Genomic DNA, 16,585 nt, shown 5'->3' on the forward strand with positions numbered 1-16,585 from the left:
ATGTACTCTATTTAAGGTAACTTTGCCCGTTTGCGGGAAATAACAGCATATTGCCGCGCAATACAACCAATACAACGCATAAATATTGATGGGAGTTGTCACTTGGTCAAAACAAAGAGGCATGATAATATAATACACATGCAAATATATTTCATTGCTTTGCAGTGTTGTCTTTCTGTCGTCGATAGTAGCGTTATATTAATAACAAAATGGCCATCAAGAAATTTAAAAACCAAAATTACTCAAAGTTAAAGAAAAGATGCCAGTCAGAAGGCAAATTATTTGTAGATCCAGAATTTCCTCCTGAAGTGAAGTCAATGTATCATAGCAGATCTATGCCTCCAGATCAAGTTGAATGGAAAAGACCAAAGGTGTGGTTGAATTGCCTTAATTTTAGTTTAGCTTGATTATTACTTTACCTATTGTGTGCAGCCGCATTTAACCGCATTACTATCTAATTTATTGCCGAGGAATACGAGGTTAATTCAATCATGATTTATTTAAGATTGAGGGGACTTAAATCGTGCAAAGAGTGACTGTTTAATAGCTAATAATTTGTGATTTCGATCGTCATAATTTGTCACTTTTAAGCTTTAAAGTTCTGTGTGATATATTTTTAACCTCATCAAAACCATAATATAGATAGTATATAGTTACTGTTAGCGTCAAAATAAAATACAAGCTAGTATCTTTTTATTCGTAACACGAAGGAGGAGAATTGTCCAGAAAAATTCCTGGCACGTAAACTAATAATTCTAGCTATTTCTGTAAATATTATATCTGATGCGCTGAAGTAAAAATTAAAAAAATCCTTGGAAGTCCTAGTTATTTAAGTTTATTAAGTGCTAAATGATTGTTAAAATATTATTAAGATAAATAGTATGTCTCTATAATTTAAATCATTCCTGTTTGTTCACATAATGCTGCATATTTGACAATTATGTGATGTTGGCACTTACTCTTCAATTCAATATTTGCATAACTTAGTTTAGATTAAATAGTATTTTGTACAGTTCTCGTCTTCTCGAAGCAGTGTTGACTGCATGGTAACTTTTCGTGTTGTAATCACCATGCTTTTCATGGGCATAATTTTCATTAAAATTATAGCATAATTTTCTCTCTTTCTACAATAAATAACATATTATATAGCTACAGGAACCCACCAAAGCCTTAACAGGTGTGAACAAAAAATGTTTTATCAATGCCCTACAATGCTAGTAATTTAAGCTGATGTCATTAAATATCTTTGTTTCCAGGAAATTTGTGATGATCCCCACCTCTTTGTGAGTGGTATAGACACCAAGGATGTTACTCAGGGAAAGTTGGGTAATTGTTGGTTTGTTGCTGCATGTGCACTTGTTGCTCAGGAAGCCATGTTCTGGAGAAAGGTACAAATATGTAGTGATATGTGATAAATGGTAATTGATGCTAGTACCTGCCTGCAATCAAGATCTCATTTATAGATAGATATAATATGAATTCTAGATATAGATTTTCTATCAATTTTTTTGAATTTTCCTACCACAGGTTATTCCAGGAAATCAAGAGTGGGATCCTGCAAAACCGAATGAATACCAAGGAATATTCAGGTTTCGATTTTGGCGTTTTGGTCAGTGGATAGAGGTTGTTGTTGATGATCTTTTACCAACTATCAATGGTGAACTTGTTTATGTAAGTTCAACTGCCAAGAATGAGTTCTGGAGTGCTTTGGTGGAGAAAGCTTATGCAAAGTATGTTGATTATATTATGACTGTGTTACAAACAAAGTGCTCACTTGGAATGGACCTAAGCAGGACTTTTCATCTGCAACAAAGAATTGCATATAAAAAGCATTGAAATTAATACCTTAGGACATAAGTTTTTATTGAAATAGCTAGGTCTATGAGTACCAGAAAACCGTACTTCCCAGATTAGGAGGGTCACCATGGATGCCTCTCTTCTAACAAAAAGCCGCAATAGCTTTCTCATTGCAAGCACTGGGCTTGTGCTCTGACAAGACACTCTTAGTCAGAGAAGAAGAGCTTATTTTCATGTTTATTGCTTAATATACTATCATGTCATGGGAGTGAATTCTCTCTCTTTATTCTTTAAATTTAAGTTATGTTTACTAGTCTCTAGTGTATTGTTTTGAATTTCTAGAGTCAATGGCTGTTACGAAGTATTAGAAGGTGGAAATACTGCTGATGCATTAGCAGACTTCACAGGAGGTGTTGCAGAACCAGTTGATATTGTTGATGGTGGCTACAGTGCTGACAATGACAAGAGGATGCAGCTCTTTAAGGAATTGTCTGACTCTATGAAATCTGACCATGCCCTTATCAGCGCTTCAATTAGGGTACAGTAAATATTATTAAACTTCTATTTCATGTGTAATGTGCATTGCAAAGCAGGAAAGTGTGGAAGGTTTAACTGCTGTTGATTGTAGATTTGTAGTGATGTCAGGTTTCGTACACCACTGTTACTTTTTAATGGCCAAGACTTGATCAAAGCATTAATTTGGTTAATAGTTCCTCAATTATAGCAGTAGATTCTAGTGATAGATGTCAAATCAGAACTTGGCTTCAAAAAACTTAATGACATTGTGTATATATACCATACATTGATCTGTATGTATTGCACCTCCTTTCATTTCTGTAAAGATTCATTAAGTATACCACAATTGGTCACTCGCCATTATTTTGTAAAAAGAATGTATATTTCTGTTCATTATTTGTTATGTATATATTTTTAGACAAAAGATGCAGCCGAGGTGGAGAAGCGAACAGAAAATGGTTTGGTTTTGGGTCATGCATACGGCGTGACAGCCATGAGGAAGGTTAGACATTTCAGTTAAACTTTTTCACTTAAAACTTCTAGTTGTGTAGTAGGTTTTCCCTGTAGTTTAGTATGGAATGCAACAGTTTTTACTGACCGCAGTTACATTTTACAGATCATGGACATGAGGTGTTCAATTTCTTCAATTAAGAATTTTACTTGCTAATTGCTATATAACAAAACGCTAATATTACATTTACTTTTCTTTTTTCAGATTACTTTAGGAGAAGGTTTTCTCAATCTTTTCAACCGCCATTATCTGTACATGATCAGATTACGTAATCCCTGGGGACAGAAAGAATGGAAAGGAGCATGGAGTGATGGGTATTGCCATGAATCAGTAGCCTGCGAATACAGAATCTATTTATACGCTTATTCCACGCTGGGGGGAAACGCGATAAGCGTATAAATAGATTCTGTATTCGCAGGCTAATGAATCAGTTGACTTTGACTAATTATGAACCGTTTAATTATGTACTTTTTGTCAAATGCCAAAAAATACACACATTAACCGCCTCTAGTTTCTTTTACGACAGTTAATATGCAACCTTCTATGATGTTTCTTTGTAAAATTTAGGTCATCAGAATGGAATAAATTGAAGCAAAGTGATAGAGAGAAGCTTGGTATTGTTTTCGAAGATGATGGTGAATTTTGGTGAGATCCTTGTAGAAGCCATCTTGTCTATCATATATAGACTGTGAAGTAATAACCTCAGTCGTCGTGACGGCAAATTTATCTCATAGTTTTTAATACCTTGCAGGATGTCATTTGATGATTTTTGTCAATATTTTACCACCATCAATGTTTGTCATGTGCCCAACACGAAGACATTAAGTATCAGGAAAACATGGCGAGCAGCCTCTCATAAAGGATTTTGGAAACTTGGGACATCTGCTGGTGGATGTATCAACAATAAAGAGAGTTTCTTTACCAACCCACAGGTAATTATTAAGTGTTAAATAGTATTGCACAATGCGATGCCCTACGCCCCATACCCCTGACGAGCTTGCTGAGTAAACCGCGTCTATTTGGGCTAATTTAAAACTTTATTTAGTATGCCTTCAGCATACAGGACGAGAAACACCGCAATTGCATGGTGGCGTTACAACAGAAAGATAACAGACCTGAGAAAGCACAGGGAAAAGAAGCACTAACAATTGGATTTTTTATTATGCGAGTATGTATCAAGAATTTTTTGTACACTACTCATGCGAGATGCATCCTAGTGACGTGTGCATGTGGCGGCCTTCCTCCCTCTTAGCTATCTCATTGCCCTATATTTCCCCCACATCCCTCTTAGCTATCTCATTGCCCTATATTTCCCCCACATCCCTCTTAGCTATCTCATTGCCCTATATTTCCCCCACATCTCTCTTAGCTATCGTTTTTATTGCGCTATATTTGATCACGTGCTGCTAGGTTGAAGTGAATCGGGGATATCGTCTCCATACCTCCATGGAAAAGGCAGGTTCATCAATATTCATTAATGCACGTGAAGTGTTCACGAAACTAGAACTCGACCCAGGCCGCTATGTTGTTGTTCCTTCGACATTTGATCCAAACAATGACGGAGAGTTCATGTTGAGAATTTACACGGAGAGGAAGGCCAAGGCGAGGTAGGGAATAAAATCGTTTTGCGTTGCCTTTTCCAAACCGTTTAAGCTGCGTCGTGTAATGTATCGTTCTATGTTTCCAGGGAACTCACCCGCCACAATGACAAGGCATCTCCCTTCTTGTGTTGTATTCCTAAATACGGAACTCCTTCTGCTGTACTGTCATTCACAGTGATCAGCGGTACTGGCCTAAAAAAGATGAGTAGATTCGGCGTAGGTAGGTTGGTTTTTTGCTCAAACTTTTATACTCATGTCCACATTTTCATCGGTTCTGTTCCAAATGCAAATTAGGCGAGTTCCAATGTACATCTGAAATATTTCATTACACTGACGAAGGCCGATAGTTAACGAACTGAAAGCTTGCTTGTAGTATACGTGTGGTGAACCTACAAACTGATAATTATGCTGTCGTTTGCTATGCTGAAAATTTACAAGAATATTTTTAACAACTTTGTACATGTGGAATTTCAAAAAGGATGGCTTTCGATGTACCGTTTCCATTTTCTTTCAATTGTCTCTGACCGAATAATATCTTTTGTTTACGTGTTTTGAAAGAAGTTGAATGAATTTCTCTCCGATAGAACTAATAACATAATTTTGAGCCATAATAACTAGTTTTTTCTCTGAGAATGTGGAATTAGGTCAATTAACTAGAGTATATAACGGTATAAGATATGCCTTGGACGGGCATTGTATGCTTAATAAATTCCAGTTGTATAGTTTTAAGACCTCTTTGTGATCTTTTTTACAGGAGCTGATCCTTATTGTATTATCAAATGCGACGGCAGGAAAGTGAAAACTCCAGTACAAAATGACACATTAAATCCTAAATTTAACGCCGGAGGTTTGTTTTACGTCAGGAATATTAACAGCGAAATCGTTGTCGATGTAAGTGTGGTCATATTTCTTAGAAAAGATAATTTCTAGTAATAATACGAAGCTGAAACCGTTGCCATTTCGTATCTGCGGCAATGAAGACAAGAAATTGCATGTACATTGAAACAAGCATCTCATAGAAACAAATAAACTTAAAAAGCTCCAAAATTTTGGTGTTTCTCTAGGTATATGACAGTAACGTATTTTGGGACAGTTTTATGGGTCGTGCCGTCATTCCAGTTGAAGTTAGCAACAGCACAACTCAACAGTCGGTAAAGTTGAAAGGAAAAGGTCGTAATTCTGGAGAAGAAATGCCAGGGACGCTTACTGTTAAAATTTCCTGTTATGCTGATTTGAAATCAGTTTAAACGAGGACGCTCATACTCGCATGCTAGGGAGATTTTTGATTGTGCTAACGTTATTTATACATATATCATTTAGAATAACTTTATATTCTCAACCTGGAAGATTAACTGGCTTTGTAATGCTGCATGCTCATGGATGTATATCGGGCGCTCTTCAGTTTAGAAATCTCGATGCTGTATAGTCGACTGACTATATCGGACACTACAATGGGACCTAAACAAATATTTTAGCTCAGATTTTAGGCTGAAACAGCCTAAAATAATGACAAAATTATAATTTGAAAACCTGATTAGTATTTTAGTAAGGTGTCCGTTACATAATGGTTCAGTCCTATACACGAGCTCTTGGCCAAGGAACAGTGTCACTTCTTAGCTTGAAGTTCAAACAAACAATATTTATAAAAACTTAAAGCTGTGGTAGCAGTCAAGATGTTAGATGTACCTTGGCAGCATCGAGATGTGCAGTTTGCTGCTTTTCGTAGTTTTAGAGCTACGATTGCAAACAATATAATGAAAACATCAGGGTATCGCCTTGGAAGGAACCCAATGATGGGTATCCGCAATATTTCGGGGTGCATCAATTTCAGCTTTGAGACATAAAATTATGGGAACATACTCTCTGATCATCTAGCCTTGTATATCGCTGTATTGCAGACTGAAATATTTATAAACGGGTAGTATCTTTTAGTATCTTTATCAATTAGTATCTTTTTTAATTGTGTGTTCAATGCCTGTTGCTGCTTTATTATGACGAACAAGACGCCAACTCAGGCGTTTTCTTCACCTGCATGAAGCGAAATATTGTGCAGTTTGGGAGAATGGCACCTCCAATGGTGGTTTATAATTGCTAGCTTTGGAAATATGGAAACTGGCAAGAGGTTTTGTTTCTCAGTCTTTTATAAAAAAACTAGCTTTTAGGCTACTATGGTTGAATTTGCCAAGTTATAGCTTGCGTTTTGCTTACTCTGACAACCAGATTGCTGAACGGCCCTAACCTTCATAGCATTTCCATAGCACTTCCAAGTCTTCACAGCCTCACCTGACCTTGCATAACTCATGCTCACAATGTACTAAAAATCTATCAGATGCATCATCATGCCTATCCTCTTCGATGATTATGTCATTGTCACTTACGCTTGCAGAATTTGGCAGTAGTTCTCAAAGATGCTGTGCTAGACAAACCCAATATTTAGTGTGGTAAATTCAATATCACAACCCTAGCTAAAAGTTGGAAAAAATGGACTGGTGTTGGCATGCCAATATTGTTTTCCAATTGGGACAGTTTTAATTTGAAGTATAATTTAATTAATTTGAGCAGTGAAAACTTAAAGGTTTTTTAATAGTTTTTTTTTATAAATTTATAACATTACATGTACCCAGCACATACTGAATTAACACACATGCAGCTGTTAAACAATCAGCCATCATGCAATTATCTCATAACACCAGGCATTTGACCAAAAACGTTCATCCACATATTGAAAAGTCTATAGTTCATAAAACTTTCACTTCTGTGAGAAGTCAAATTTTGGGAATTCTTCAAGGTGTTTAGCATCACCGCCATATCTTCTTTGCAACTGAGCTATCTCTTTTTCTCTTCTTGCATCTGCTTCTTCCCCTGCGTCAACCAGTTTACCACCTTTGCTTTTCGTTTTATATTCTGCTAACTTGTTCACAAAAAGTTCCTGAATAGGATCCATATTTTGCTTAGCAAAAACAGCTGACGAAGCCCAGATACTTCTTGAACCATAAACTAAACTGTCCAAAGCTTTAACAGACCTGAAGAGCGCCATAACGTGCTTTTTTAATAATATTTTTCAATACCATTTACTATCAAAACTAGGGATTCCTCTCCAAGATGGCGGATATTTCTCGTAGTTACCAGACCCCATAAAGGAAGTAACGGTCAGATTTGACCGGAAATTGAATTATTAGTTGGGATTGTGAAAAATTCGGGGTTACACGTGAAAAGTTAAATGAATACAGAATTTTGTTTAGTTTATGTTTGGTGACAAAAAGATGACAGAGATTAAACGTTCTATGAAAGTTGGTTCGCGAAAGAGTCAGGTCTGTAAAATGTGTGTGATTTAAATAATTGATTTTTCATTTTTTTGTCTACCTTTTGATCACCAGCAAGACAAGGAGAAACGCTAAAATATAAAGCTATGTACATAGCTAGTTCTTCCATTCATTAAAGCCAAATATTTCCTGGATCTTTCAATGAAACAGATAGCAAATTAGGGCGAAATTAAACCACATAGCAACTAGCTAAAATTGTCAAAAAACTTCCCAAGGTTTCAACCTTTGTCATACACCCTCCCAGGCCTCCCATCTTCCATACTAACTCTCCTGACTAACTCACCAACTCTCAAAACATTGAGAAGTTTTTGCTACCTTCTCTGGCAGTTGCTCAAGCTCTTTGATGAGTTATTTGAACACATTGTCATACTGTTTTTGGATCATGTCTTTTTTTATTAACTTACAGCTTGCTTTAATACAAACTGAATTCATAATTGGGGAGGTGAAGAAACTTTTTCCGGAATACAATTTTGAAATTGGTATAAAATATATTGTGTTTGCTTTTGTTTTAATTTAAATTCCAGTTGCTGATACTCCTATCTATTCCTTGTGTGTGTTTTTATTTCATAGTTACAATGGATACATTGGGTGATAAAGTACTGGACAAAGCCTTGCCGAAGGTTGCCTTATGTCATTGTTATAGCATAGATATTTAAGATACATGCTTTGACTTTTTTTTAAATTTTTTGAAGATTGGTGAAAAAGCATTGTTTACCAAAGAACTTGAAGATGCTTTACTTGATGGAAGGTGCAAAAATAATACTTCATGTAGTGACTGTAAAAAAATGCAGAAATGCTCTATAGCATTGTGTACTATAGCATTGTGTTCTATAGCATTGTGTTTATTGACTAATTGGTCTGCGGCTTAGCCACCAAGTATTGATTTAGAGCTCAGGCATCAATGTTGGTTAAGAGGCTCAAGGATCAATGATTTATCCTTTTTTATCAAGATTAATTTTGCGAAGATTAGCTGCATGTCAACTTTTGCAAATCGAAACCAAACATTTCTCTTATGCAGACAACCATATATTTTGTTATATTTTAGGGTTGACTTTGTTGTCCATTCTTTAAAAGATCTTCCAACAGAACTTCCAAATGGCTTAGGAATTGGAACTATTTTCTGGTTAGTTTTGTTTGAGAAATGCATGCTTCTTTTTTTAATTATACTATTAATCATTTCCTAAAATTACCATTTTATTTTCAATAAATACTTATATATATGTCAATAATTATTTAGTCGTGATAACAAATATGATGCAGTAATTCTCCACCCAAAACATCATGGACAAACTCTTGCCACTCTGCCTCCTGGAAGGTACATATATACTATAACATGATTATATATTATTACATAAAAACTATTTACAATTGTCCCAATAATTAGGGTTATTGTTTTGTCATTAGTGTTATAGGCACGAGCTCTCTGCGAAGAATTGCTCAGCTTATAAGACGATATCCTCATCTGATATTCGAAAATGTTGTATCTTTTATATAAAATATTATCCTGGTAGAAATAATATGTGTTAAAGATGGTCTTCTTTGTTTGTTTTGCTGCACAAAAATTAATTCAGCTTTAACATAATATTAGAGAGGTAATCTAAATACTAGATTACGAAAACTTGATGAGGATGATAAATACGATGCCTTAGTTCTGGCTGTTGCTGGTATTCACAGAATGAATTGGCATGAGAGAATAAGTCAGGTAGAAATTATGCTAGAATTATAGACTTTTTAATATAACTTCTTTAATTGCTTTTGCAAAAATACTTTAGTGGTCCACTTATATGACTTACTCATGGGTGCATGTTCCATGTTTTATGTGTGTATACTGTACTGTAAATAACTTGAAGTAAAACTTGGACTTTTTGTGTGATACTGGTTATTATCAGTAAATTGGGCATGCATGATGCATGCATTAAGGTATACTTTATCCAGGGCATCGGCATTGATTACTGTTGTAAAATCTTTCAGATACTGACACCACCTGATTGTTTGTATGCTGTTGGACAGGTAAGTGAATATGGTTCGTTGATTTCATGGTTCTTTATTCAAAAGTTCTTTCTATTCAAATTTTCAGTAATTATACAAATTTGATATAATTTTATATTATAAAATATGTTGATTTTTTTTCTTGGTCTTGCTAACCACTGATACTACATTTAAAAGTCGGAATTCTCTATCTGTAAGAGGTTTAGTAACAAAATCAAAAGAATTGCAGCTTAGCATGTCTTGATCTGTGTTTTATGACCAGACTAAATCTGAACAAATATGACCAGAACTTTAAACATGCGCTTGGTCTGGCAGTCTAACACTAAAAGTAGAATGGGATAAAAATGCAGACTTTTACCGTGTATTTTGCCTTAGGGTGCCTTGGGTGTGGAAGTAAGAAACAATGATAAAGAAACTCTAGGCGTGTTGTCGAAGATAATTGATTTAGAGACATTTATATGTTGTGCGGCAGAAAGAGCATATTTACGTCGTTTGGTGAGTATTAAGTTGTATATCAGTTTTGTGCCGCTGCTGGGCGTATTGTGAAGAGAATTCGTGATAATACAATCACCTGTCTCCAGGGGCGTAACTAGAACGATAATTGGGGGGGAGGGGGTGAATATTCATATATCCAGTTCTACCCGACGGTTTTTTGTTGTAAGCTATTGCACTTAGAAGAGAAATCCATCGGGCAGAACGTACTGGATATATGAATATCCACAACGCGCCCCCGCCCAATTATCGTTCTAGTTACAGCACTGCCTGTCTCAATATGTCTATACTAGTCTACATGTAGGTTGATCTTCATCAATAATAACATTTTAATATTCAGTCATCCACCTACTTTTGCAAAATATTGCGTTGCAAATTTGACATACTTTTTTGACTGCATTTATATGAGTTGGTAAAAAGAAAACACACGCGTACTATTACAAATAATTTTCTTGAGAAAGGAGAATAAACTGTATGGAACCTTTTTGACGTCTTGAACTTTATTGCTCTCCAAAATTATTTTTCTAGGGTGGAGGGTGCAGTGCTCCGGTTGGTATTTCAAGCAGTTGGAAGGATAAAGAAGTAAGTGTAAGCAGGATAGGCTGACGTTTTCAATAAAAAGATCCTGACATGCAGTGTACTAGTATATATATTTCATTTTCAAAACTAGGTTCTGTTTCCGTTTATCAATACATATTTTTGTTTTAAGAATGATGTGGACTTTGTCGCTCGATTGTCGTTAAGGAGGAAATAGTTTACGGTTTATAACAGTTGGTTTGAAATTTAAGTTCTTTTTTTAAAATTCTTTTTCAGTTAAAACTTGAAGGCGCGGTGCTCAGTCTTGATGGGGAACAATGTATATCTGGTGAAGTCTGTCATACAGTTGAACGGGATACAAATCAAAATGATCCCACGGAATTCTTGTCAAATATTTCAACAACATGTCTCATAATTCCGGAATATTTGAAAGAAGTCCTACAAAGTTCAGAAAACTGCGGTATCCAACTCGCGGATAAACTGTTGGGTGAAGGAGCAGGTGAGGTAATGAAGAAAGCTAAAGATATGATTGAAAAGTCTTGAATATAAATCTACAATCTGAATTGGAAACTGGGCAGGCGAAGACACAAAGGCATTTTCTTTTTTGATTTTGTCTGTTTATAAAATGCGGAAAAACAAACGCTTGTTTGGCAAGGCGAACCGGTAGTATAGGCGCCAGATGTCCAAAGCCTCATGCCGCGGAACTTTGGACAATTTCTAGAAAAAAATGGCATTCCTAAAAAATATGTGATCGTAATAAGCTAGCTGTTAAAGAGCGCGGTTCACTGCATTATTTGTTCATTGCATATTGTTATATACATACATATTCTTAATAGAAAAAACCACATTCACCATAGGAACCAAATTACTTTTAATATTGAAATGTAATTTACTCGATATTTTAATTAAATAATTTAGGCAATTTAATGAATTCTATTCTAGTGAAAACTGATTAAATGAATAGTTAATTCAGTTTAATGTATGTAGTAACCTAACTCTCCTAACTAAACATATAGTGAGTGACAAAACAATGTTCCTAGCAGAAACTAAGCGAAACACCTGAGCGAAATAGAGAACTAGACATTCATTTTGCTTCCAGCAAAGGAAATACCTTCCTGGCCTATTCAAATTTAGAGCGCTAAATAAAAACACGTTTAACTATATAAGTTCATCCCTATCCATTATTAACCAATATGCACGTAGAGAGTTTGATCGAGGTCAAAAGTGCACGTTGGATTATGCAGGACCAGTTCATTAGCACAGTTCCTAAGTATTGGCATTTTCAACTGAATTGAAATTGCCCGAAATACAAGGTCGCATGCATAATGTGTGATATATGTTGTTTTCATTCTCATTGTTTTCTTACTAGTGGAAACATTTTTTTGAATAGTTTAAATAGTTTGGCTATTAATATTAAACCTGAATTAATTGTTTGGCTGTATATATAAATGATGACAGTTTCTCATGCAGGCTCACACGGATTACTCCGTTTTCATGTGCTGACTAGTTACACGATATATAACACTATCACGTCCAGGGTCCATGTACCACATGACTATGGATACAGCATAAACTGTCAATACAAGAATTATCATCAACCACAAAATGATGTTAAATATTGGAGGAAATTCGTCATCATATTTATTGTCGACGAATGCGAAGTTGTTCTCGTTTGTTTTACAGTCTTCTTTTTCTGACTAGAAAAAATAAATTAAATATAAATTTAAAGATTTATAAAGTTGAGAGAATTAACTTAGTCTAATGAAGTACTTAGTTTCGTATCAATTAGTTAGTTAAATTAATAAAGTTACCACAGAATAAAAGATACATATTCTTATGCTACAAATTTGAAAAGTTATATCATATAACAATATAATAGCAATGTCTAAAGTATACTGGAAAAATCCTTGCCATTTAGATAAAGGCATTCTCTGATGTTTTAGCAACTGGTACAGACTTTACCTATTATACTCCCCTGGTATTGCTCTCTGATTACTCGTTTTGCAATGTCTATCAACGTCATTTACCTTTTCTGGAGAGACATCTCGTCGAAATCTCAAATGACTTTCCTCGTCTTCATTTATATCATTTTCATTACTCGACAAAACCTTCCTTCTGTCTCTATGAATCAATAAAAATAAATAAAAATTATCATCGCTGTTTATACACCGTTCACTCACCTGATTGAACTATATAATAGACCAATAAATTATCGCGAAAACACGTGTCAAGGCAGGATATATTCTAATTCCATGCATTCCTACTGTTCAATGATGAACAGTGATATGAAAACGCACGTTTCTTCCTTCAAGTTCACGACCTCTACGAGCACTTGTCCTCCATAAAGTTCACTAAATAATTTTGTAATCTGAAAGAAATATATACCTCAGGGTGATTTGCGAAAATATGGACGAGACGAAGTATCAGTATGGGGATCAAGTGTTTTGCTCCCCGGAAGCTTAATTCTTTATGTCTTGTTTTCAAAATAAAAATCTTCTCAAATCGTAAGAACTTGACAAACCTTTGGTATGACATTGTTCAGAATATGTAATGCAGCATTAAGTTGTGCTGAAGCACCGCCATAGCGCTGAGAAAATCTCTGCAAATACGTTTTTAAAAGATTTATAACAGCACATACACGGAAACTCCGTAAACGGGTTTTAAAGAAAAATGAACTTAAAATGAATGTGTGAATTCGGGGCCAGCAAAGAAAGACGATATTGTCAACATACAGACTACACTGTACCTTCACTGTTGAAATTCCAAAAGTATAGAAATCCACGAAGCGGTCCTGAGTTAAACTATCAAATTTTTTTATCTATAAAAACAGTTACAAATCAAATGAGTTATTGCCCATTCTTCTTTCATGAATTACGTAATCTGGCACATCAACCAAGTATTTGGCTATTGTTCCATGTCTAGGATGTAGTCTTCTGAACTACAATATGATTCAGGTACCTCATCAAACAGGTGAAATAATCCTTGAATTTCGGCGAAAAACATGAAGTCATCCTATAATGTAATTGAGGTAACTGAAGTTCAAGACACAACTCAACACAAGGAACTGTCATGAAAAAACTCACCTTTTCATTCATATCAAACGATACATCTTCCTTTCCAGGTACTGAAACAACGAACTTGTGTTCGTTCGTAAGATATTTTATACCTAAAGCACGAGATTACGGTTAGGGTCAATCAGCGCTTCCTTGCAAATAATAATTTGTTCCACTACAACTTGTACTGTACCTTCACCAAAATTTGAAGTTTCAAAATTCTTCAGCAGCTTTAGAATGAGAAAATAAGTTGTGTTGACAAAACATAAAGAATGAGTATAGAGTAAAGAGTATTAAAATACCTCGTCTTTAGATAGTTTCATTTCATTTGAACTAGCTTCGTCTTCAAATGCTTTTCTCTACAATAAAGCGGTTTGCATTCTTAGCTAATGCATGAAGGTTACTGCTAGGATTCCTAGATCTAAACACTTTCTAACATTGTACTTGCTATAACTACGTTTTTGTCAAATTCAAAGCAGACCTCATCATCCCATGTGACAGTGTGAGCGTTTTGTCCTGTTGTGGACGCCGCATTTGCAAGCTAAATAAAGAAGGAATGATGAAATAAGATGAAATGATAGGGTGCTCTCAACTTACAGGACGAGATCGAGGAACACTCTGATTTCACAGAACGGCGTTTATCCATAATGTTAATATCTCGTATATTACAAAATAGCGTGATTGATATAATCATTTTACCTGTTTTTGTGCGGAGAACGATACAACCAGCGGTTTCTCCTTTAAAACACCTGATATATGACTCACAAAGTTACGTATAGGAGATATCCGAAATATATCAAGATTTGAGTTGGCATCATTCTACATAAAATGTACAGACGTATGTGGTAGTAACGACATGGGAATACCATATGACTTACTGTAGTTTGTTAGCCAGCTTCCAAAGAAAGAGTTGACATTTTTTTGGAAATTCAAAAGGAAGAACTTTTTCAAATAAATGCAAGAATTAATGGGGCAGAAAAATTATCCAAAGACATGCTGAATGTTGCAAATTACCTTAATGATGGTGTAAGATAACGACTTTCCTGGAACTGAAACAGCTTTTCCTGGACAGTGAAAAGAAGGGTAAGGTAGGTGTGAATAAAGAATGATAACATTATATGCCTAGAAGCATATTTCAGGCAAGCTAAGAGAGCTCACATCAATTACTCCAGATTAAACTTGGTGCTAACCTTTCTCAATCCCATCAATAATAAATAATACATTGGCCTTAGGACGATTGAAAATATCTCCTACAGATAATCCATTCCAATCTATGCTCTAAAAATAAGACAAAATTCAAATGTTTATGTAATACAAGTAATACAAGAGTTGAATCAAGGTTTATTTCTTCTTAAAAAATTCCAATAGCTAGTTCTATTTGAAACAAGCTCATTTAGATACCTGAAGAGATGAGAAACCCAAAGCCAATGATAAAACTTGAGGAATGTCTTGTAATCTAATATTTCCAGCTGATGACCGTAGTGAAACAGAGGTTGGAATATTGGTGAAACTCAGGGTACCAGCTTTAATATTAGCAACCTATAAATCACAATTTATATTCCTTTCTAGTTATTTCATTGATATTCTTTGTTACTCTGTTCATAGGCAATGCTTTTTTGTCATTGGGAAGAAAACCACGTGTAACAAGCTATTACAGTATGATTGAGCAATATGATAACACAAAGGGTATTAAATGGTCAACTATATAGGAATTAAAAGATCTATTAACCAGGTTCACTATGTTTTGGTATTACACTATTAAATGGTTGTTTTATAGGACAGGTTTCAATTTTAAGATTTTACATTATCATCTGCATTATGATGTCCTAAGAATGCATCTACCACCCCATATGCTTTTCATAATTTACATAATCTAGGTTAGGAGGTACTAGGAAAATAATCACCCTTAGGATCTACCCGGACTACACCTTACTCCGTCAAAGGAATTGTGGACAAATATTCTAAAGAATGCAAATACTGTATAGAATAGGAAATTACCTTGATTATTGCAATAGTTAACAAATCAAACTTAAGAATTTTCAAGAAAACTATACACAATTAAATATAAAGAGAGTAGTTAATATAGAAAATAAATGCTTTAATAACCTTTGATGGATCATTCCAATGATGAACCAACAAATCTGATGCACTGACAGCTGTCAATAGAAGTAAAAAACAACTGTTTTAGTTACATGCCTTGGTTACATGTAATGTCCTTAAACACTTTATTTAAGTCAACAGTTGTAACTGACCATCAATCATGAAATGACTGTGCACATCAACCAATACTGACCGTTACCCACCATCAACGTCATCACGTGACAACTGACAAATGGGATGTTAATCACAGAACGAAATTCATTCCAATGATAAAATGCAATTATAGGCAAGAATACGTAACAAAGGACAACACAGGTAACTTGCATGGATAGCATTCTTGGGCTTATAAAACCGTATTCAATAAAATATTATCATAAAAGCTGATGCCTGCTGCTCCAAGACATCGAAACGTTGACGATGAAATAAGTTCGGAAAGCGGAGAAAATGTTCATAGAATGAAATTTCTTTAGAAAAACATACCCTCGCAGTTTATTTTTTACTCACCGAGAATGACATGGAACGAAAAATAAAGAAATAAAATGGGCCCCGCTGGACTTGTCTCTCGACGGAAGGTAGCCATTTTGTTCATAATGAAAATCCCGAGTGTCGTACGAGAGTTCACGACAATTTAGGGACAAGAAATTTTCGTTTCGTTTGTAGATATTA

General features: G+C 35.0%; 4 protein-coding genes across 4 annotated transcripts; 2 read left to right on the top strand and 2 right to left on the bottom strand.

Annotated features, from left to right (window-relative positions):
- Window positions 1–72: 72 nt before the first annotated feature.
- LOC114528260 (calpain-5-like) lies at window positions 73–6,397 on the top strand. Its single transcript, XM_028549888.1, has 13 exons — window positions 73–371; window positions 1,257–1,388; window positions 1,528–1,730; window positions 2,140–2,335; window positions 2,732–2,815; window positions 3,029–3,138; window positions 3,392–3,469; window positions 3,576–3,756; window positions 3,870–3,992; window positions 4,235–4,431; window positions 4,512–4,645; window positions 5,180–5,316; window positions 5,490–6,397. Exons 1-13 carry the CDS (start codon window positions 210–212, stop codon window positions 5,670–5,672), a joined length of 1,920 nt encoding a protein of 639 aa, XP_028405689.1. The 5' UTR covers window positions 73–209; the 3' UTR covers window positions 5,673–6,397.
- Window positions 6,398–6,987: 590 nt separating this feature from the next.
- Window positions 6,988–7,533, bottom strand: LOC114528259 (ATP synthase-coupling factor 6, mitochondrial-like). Its single transcript, XM_028549887.1, has one exon. It carries the CDS (start codon window positions 7,460–7,462, stop codon window positions 7,175–7,177), a length of 288 nt encoding a protein of 95 aa, XP_028405688.1. The 5' UTR covers window positions 7,463–7,533; the 3' UTR covers window positions 6,988–7,174.
- An 87-nt stretch (window positions 7,534–7,620) lies between these two features.
- Window positions 7,621–11,680, top strand: LOC114528139 (porphobilinogen deaminase-like). The gene is made up of 12 exons (XM_028549738.1): window positions 7,621–7,736; window positions 8,155–8,227; window positions 8,319–8,368; window positions 8,441–8,496; window positions 8,794–8,871; window positions 8,986–9,063; window positions 9,153–9,228; window positions 9,337–9,450; window positions 9,720–9,758; window positions 10,113–10,232; window positions 10,758–10,811; window positions 11,043–11,680. The coding sequence occupies exons 1-12, from the start codon at window positions 7,671–7,673 to the stop codon at window positions 11,307–11,309; spliced, it is 1,071 nt and encodes a 356-aa protein (XP_028405539.1). The 5' UTR covers window positions 7,621–7,670; the 3' UTR covers window positions 11,310–11,680.
- On the bottom strand, window positions 11,630–16,522 carry LOC114528138 (renin receptor-like). Its single transcript, XM_028549737.1, has 16 exons — window positions 16,424–16,522; window positions 15,926–15,975; window positions 15,221–15,358; window positions 15,010–15,097; window positions 14,834–14,883; window positions 14,519–14,638; window positions 14,301–14,360; window positions 14,122–14,178; window positions 14,013–14,049; window positions 13,850–13,932; window positions 13,725–13,778; window positions 13,513–13,584; window positions 13,288–13,365; window positions 13,064–13,134; window positions 12,794–12,887; window positions 11,630–12,463 (listed from the first exon to the last, which is right to left on the bottom strand). The coding sequence occupies exons 1-16, from the start codon at window positions 16,506–16,508 to the stop codon at window positions 12,248–12,250; spliced, it is 1,353 nt and encodes a 450-aa protein (XP_028405538.1). The 5' UTR covers window positions 16,509–16,522; the 3' UTR covers window positions 11,630–12,247.
- Window positions 16,523–16,585: the final 63 nt, after the last annotated feature.

Source organism: Dendronephthya gigantea, unplaced genomic scaffold (assembly GCF_004324835.1).
Source record: "Dendronephthya gigantea isolate DGI-Jeju-01 unplaced genomic scaffold, DenGig_1.0 000048F, whole genome shotgun sequence".
NCBI lineage: Eukaryota > Metazoa > Cnidaria > Anthozoa > Malacalcyonacea > Nephtheidae > Dendronephthya > Dendronephthya gigantea.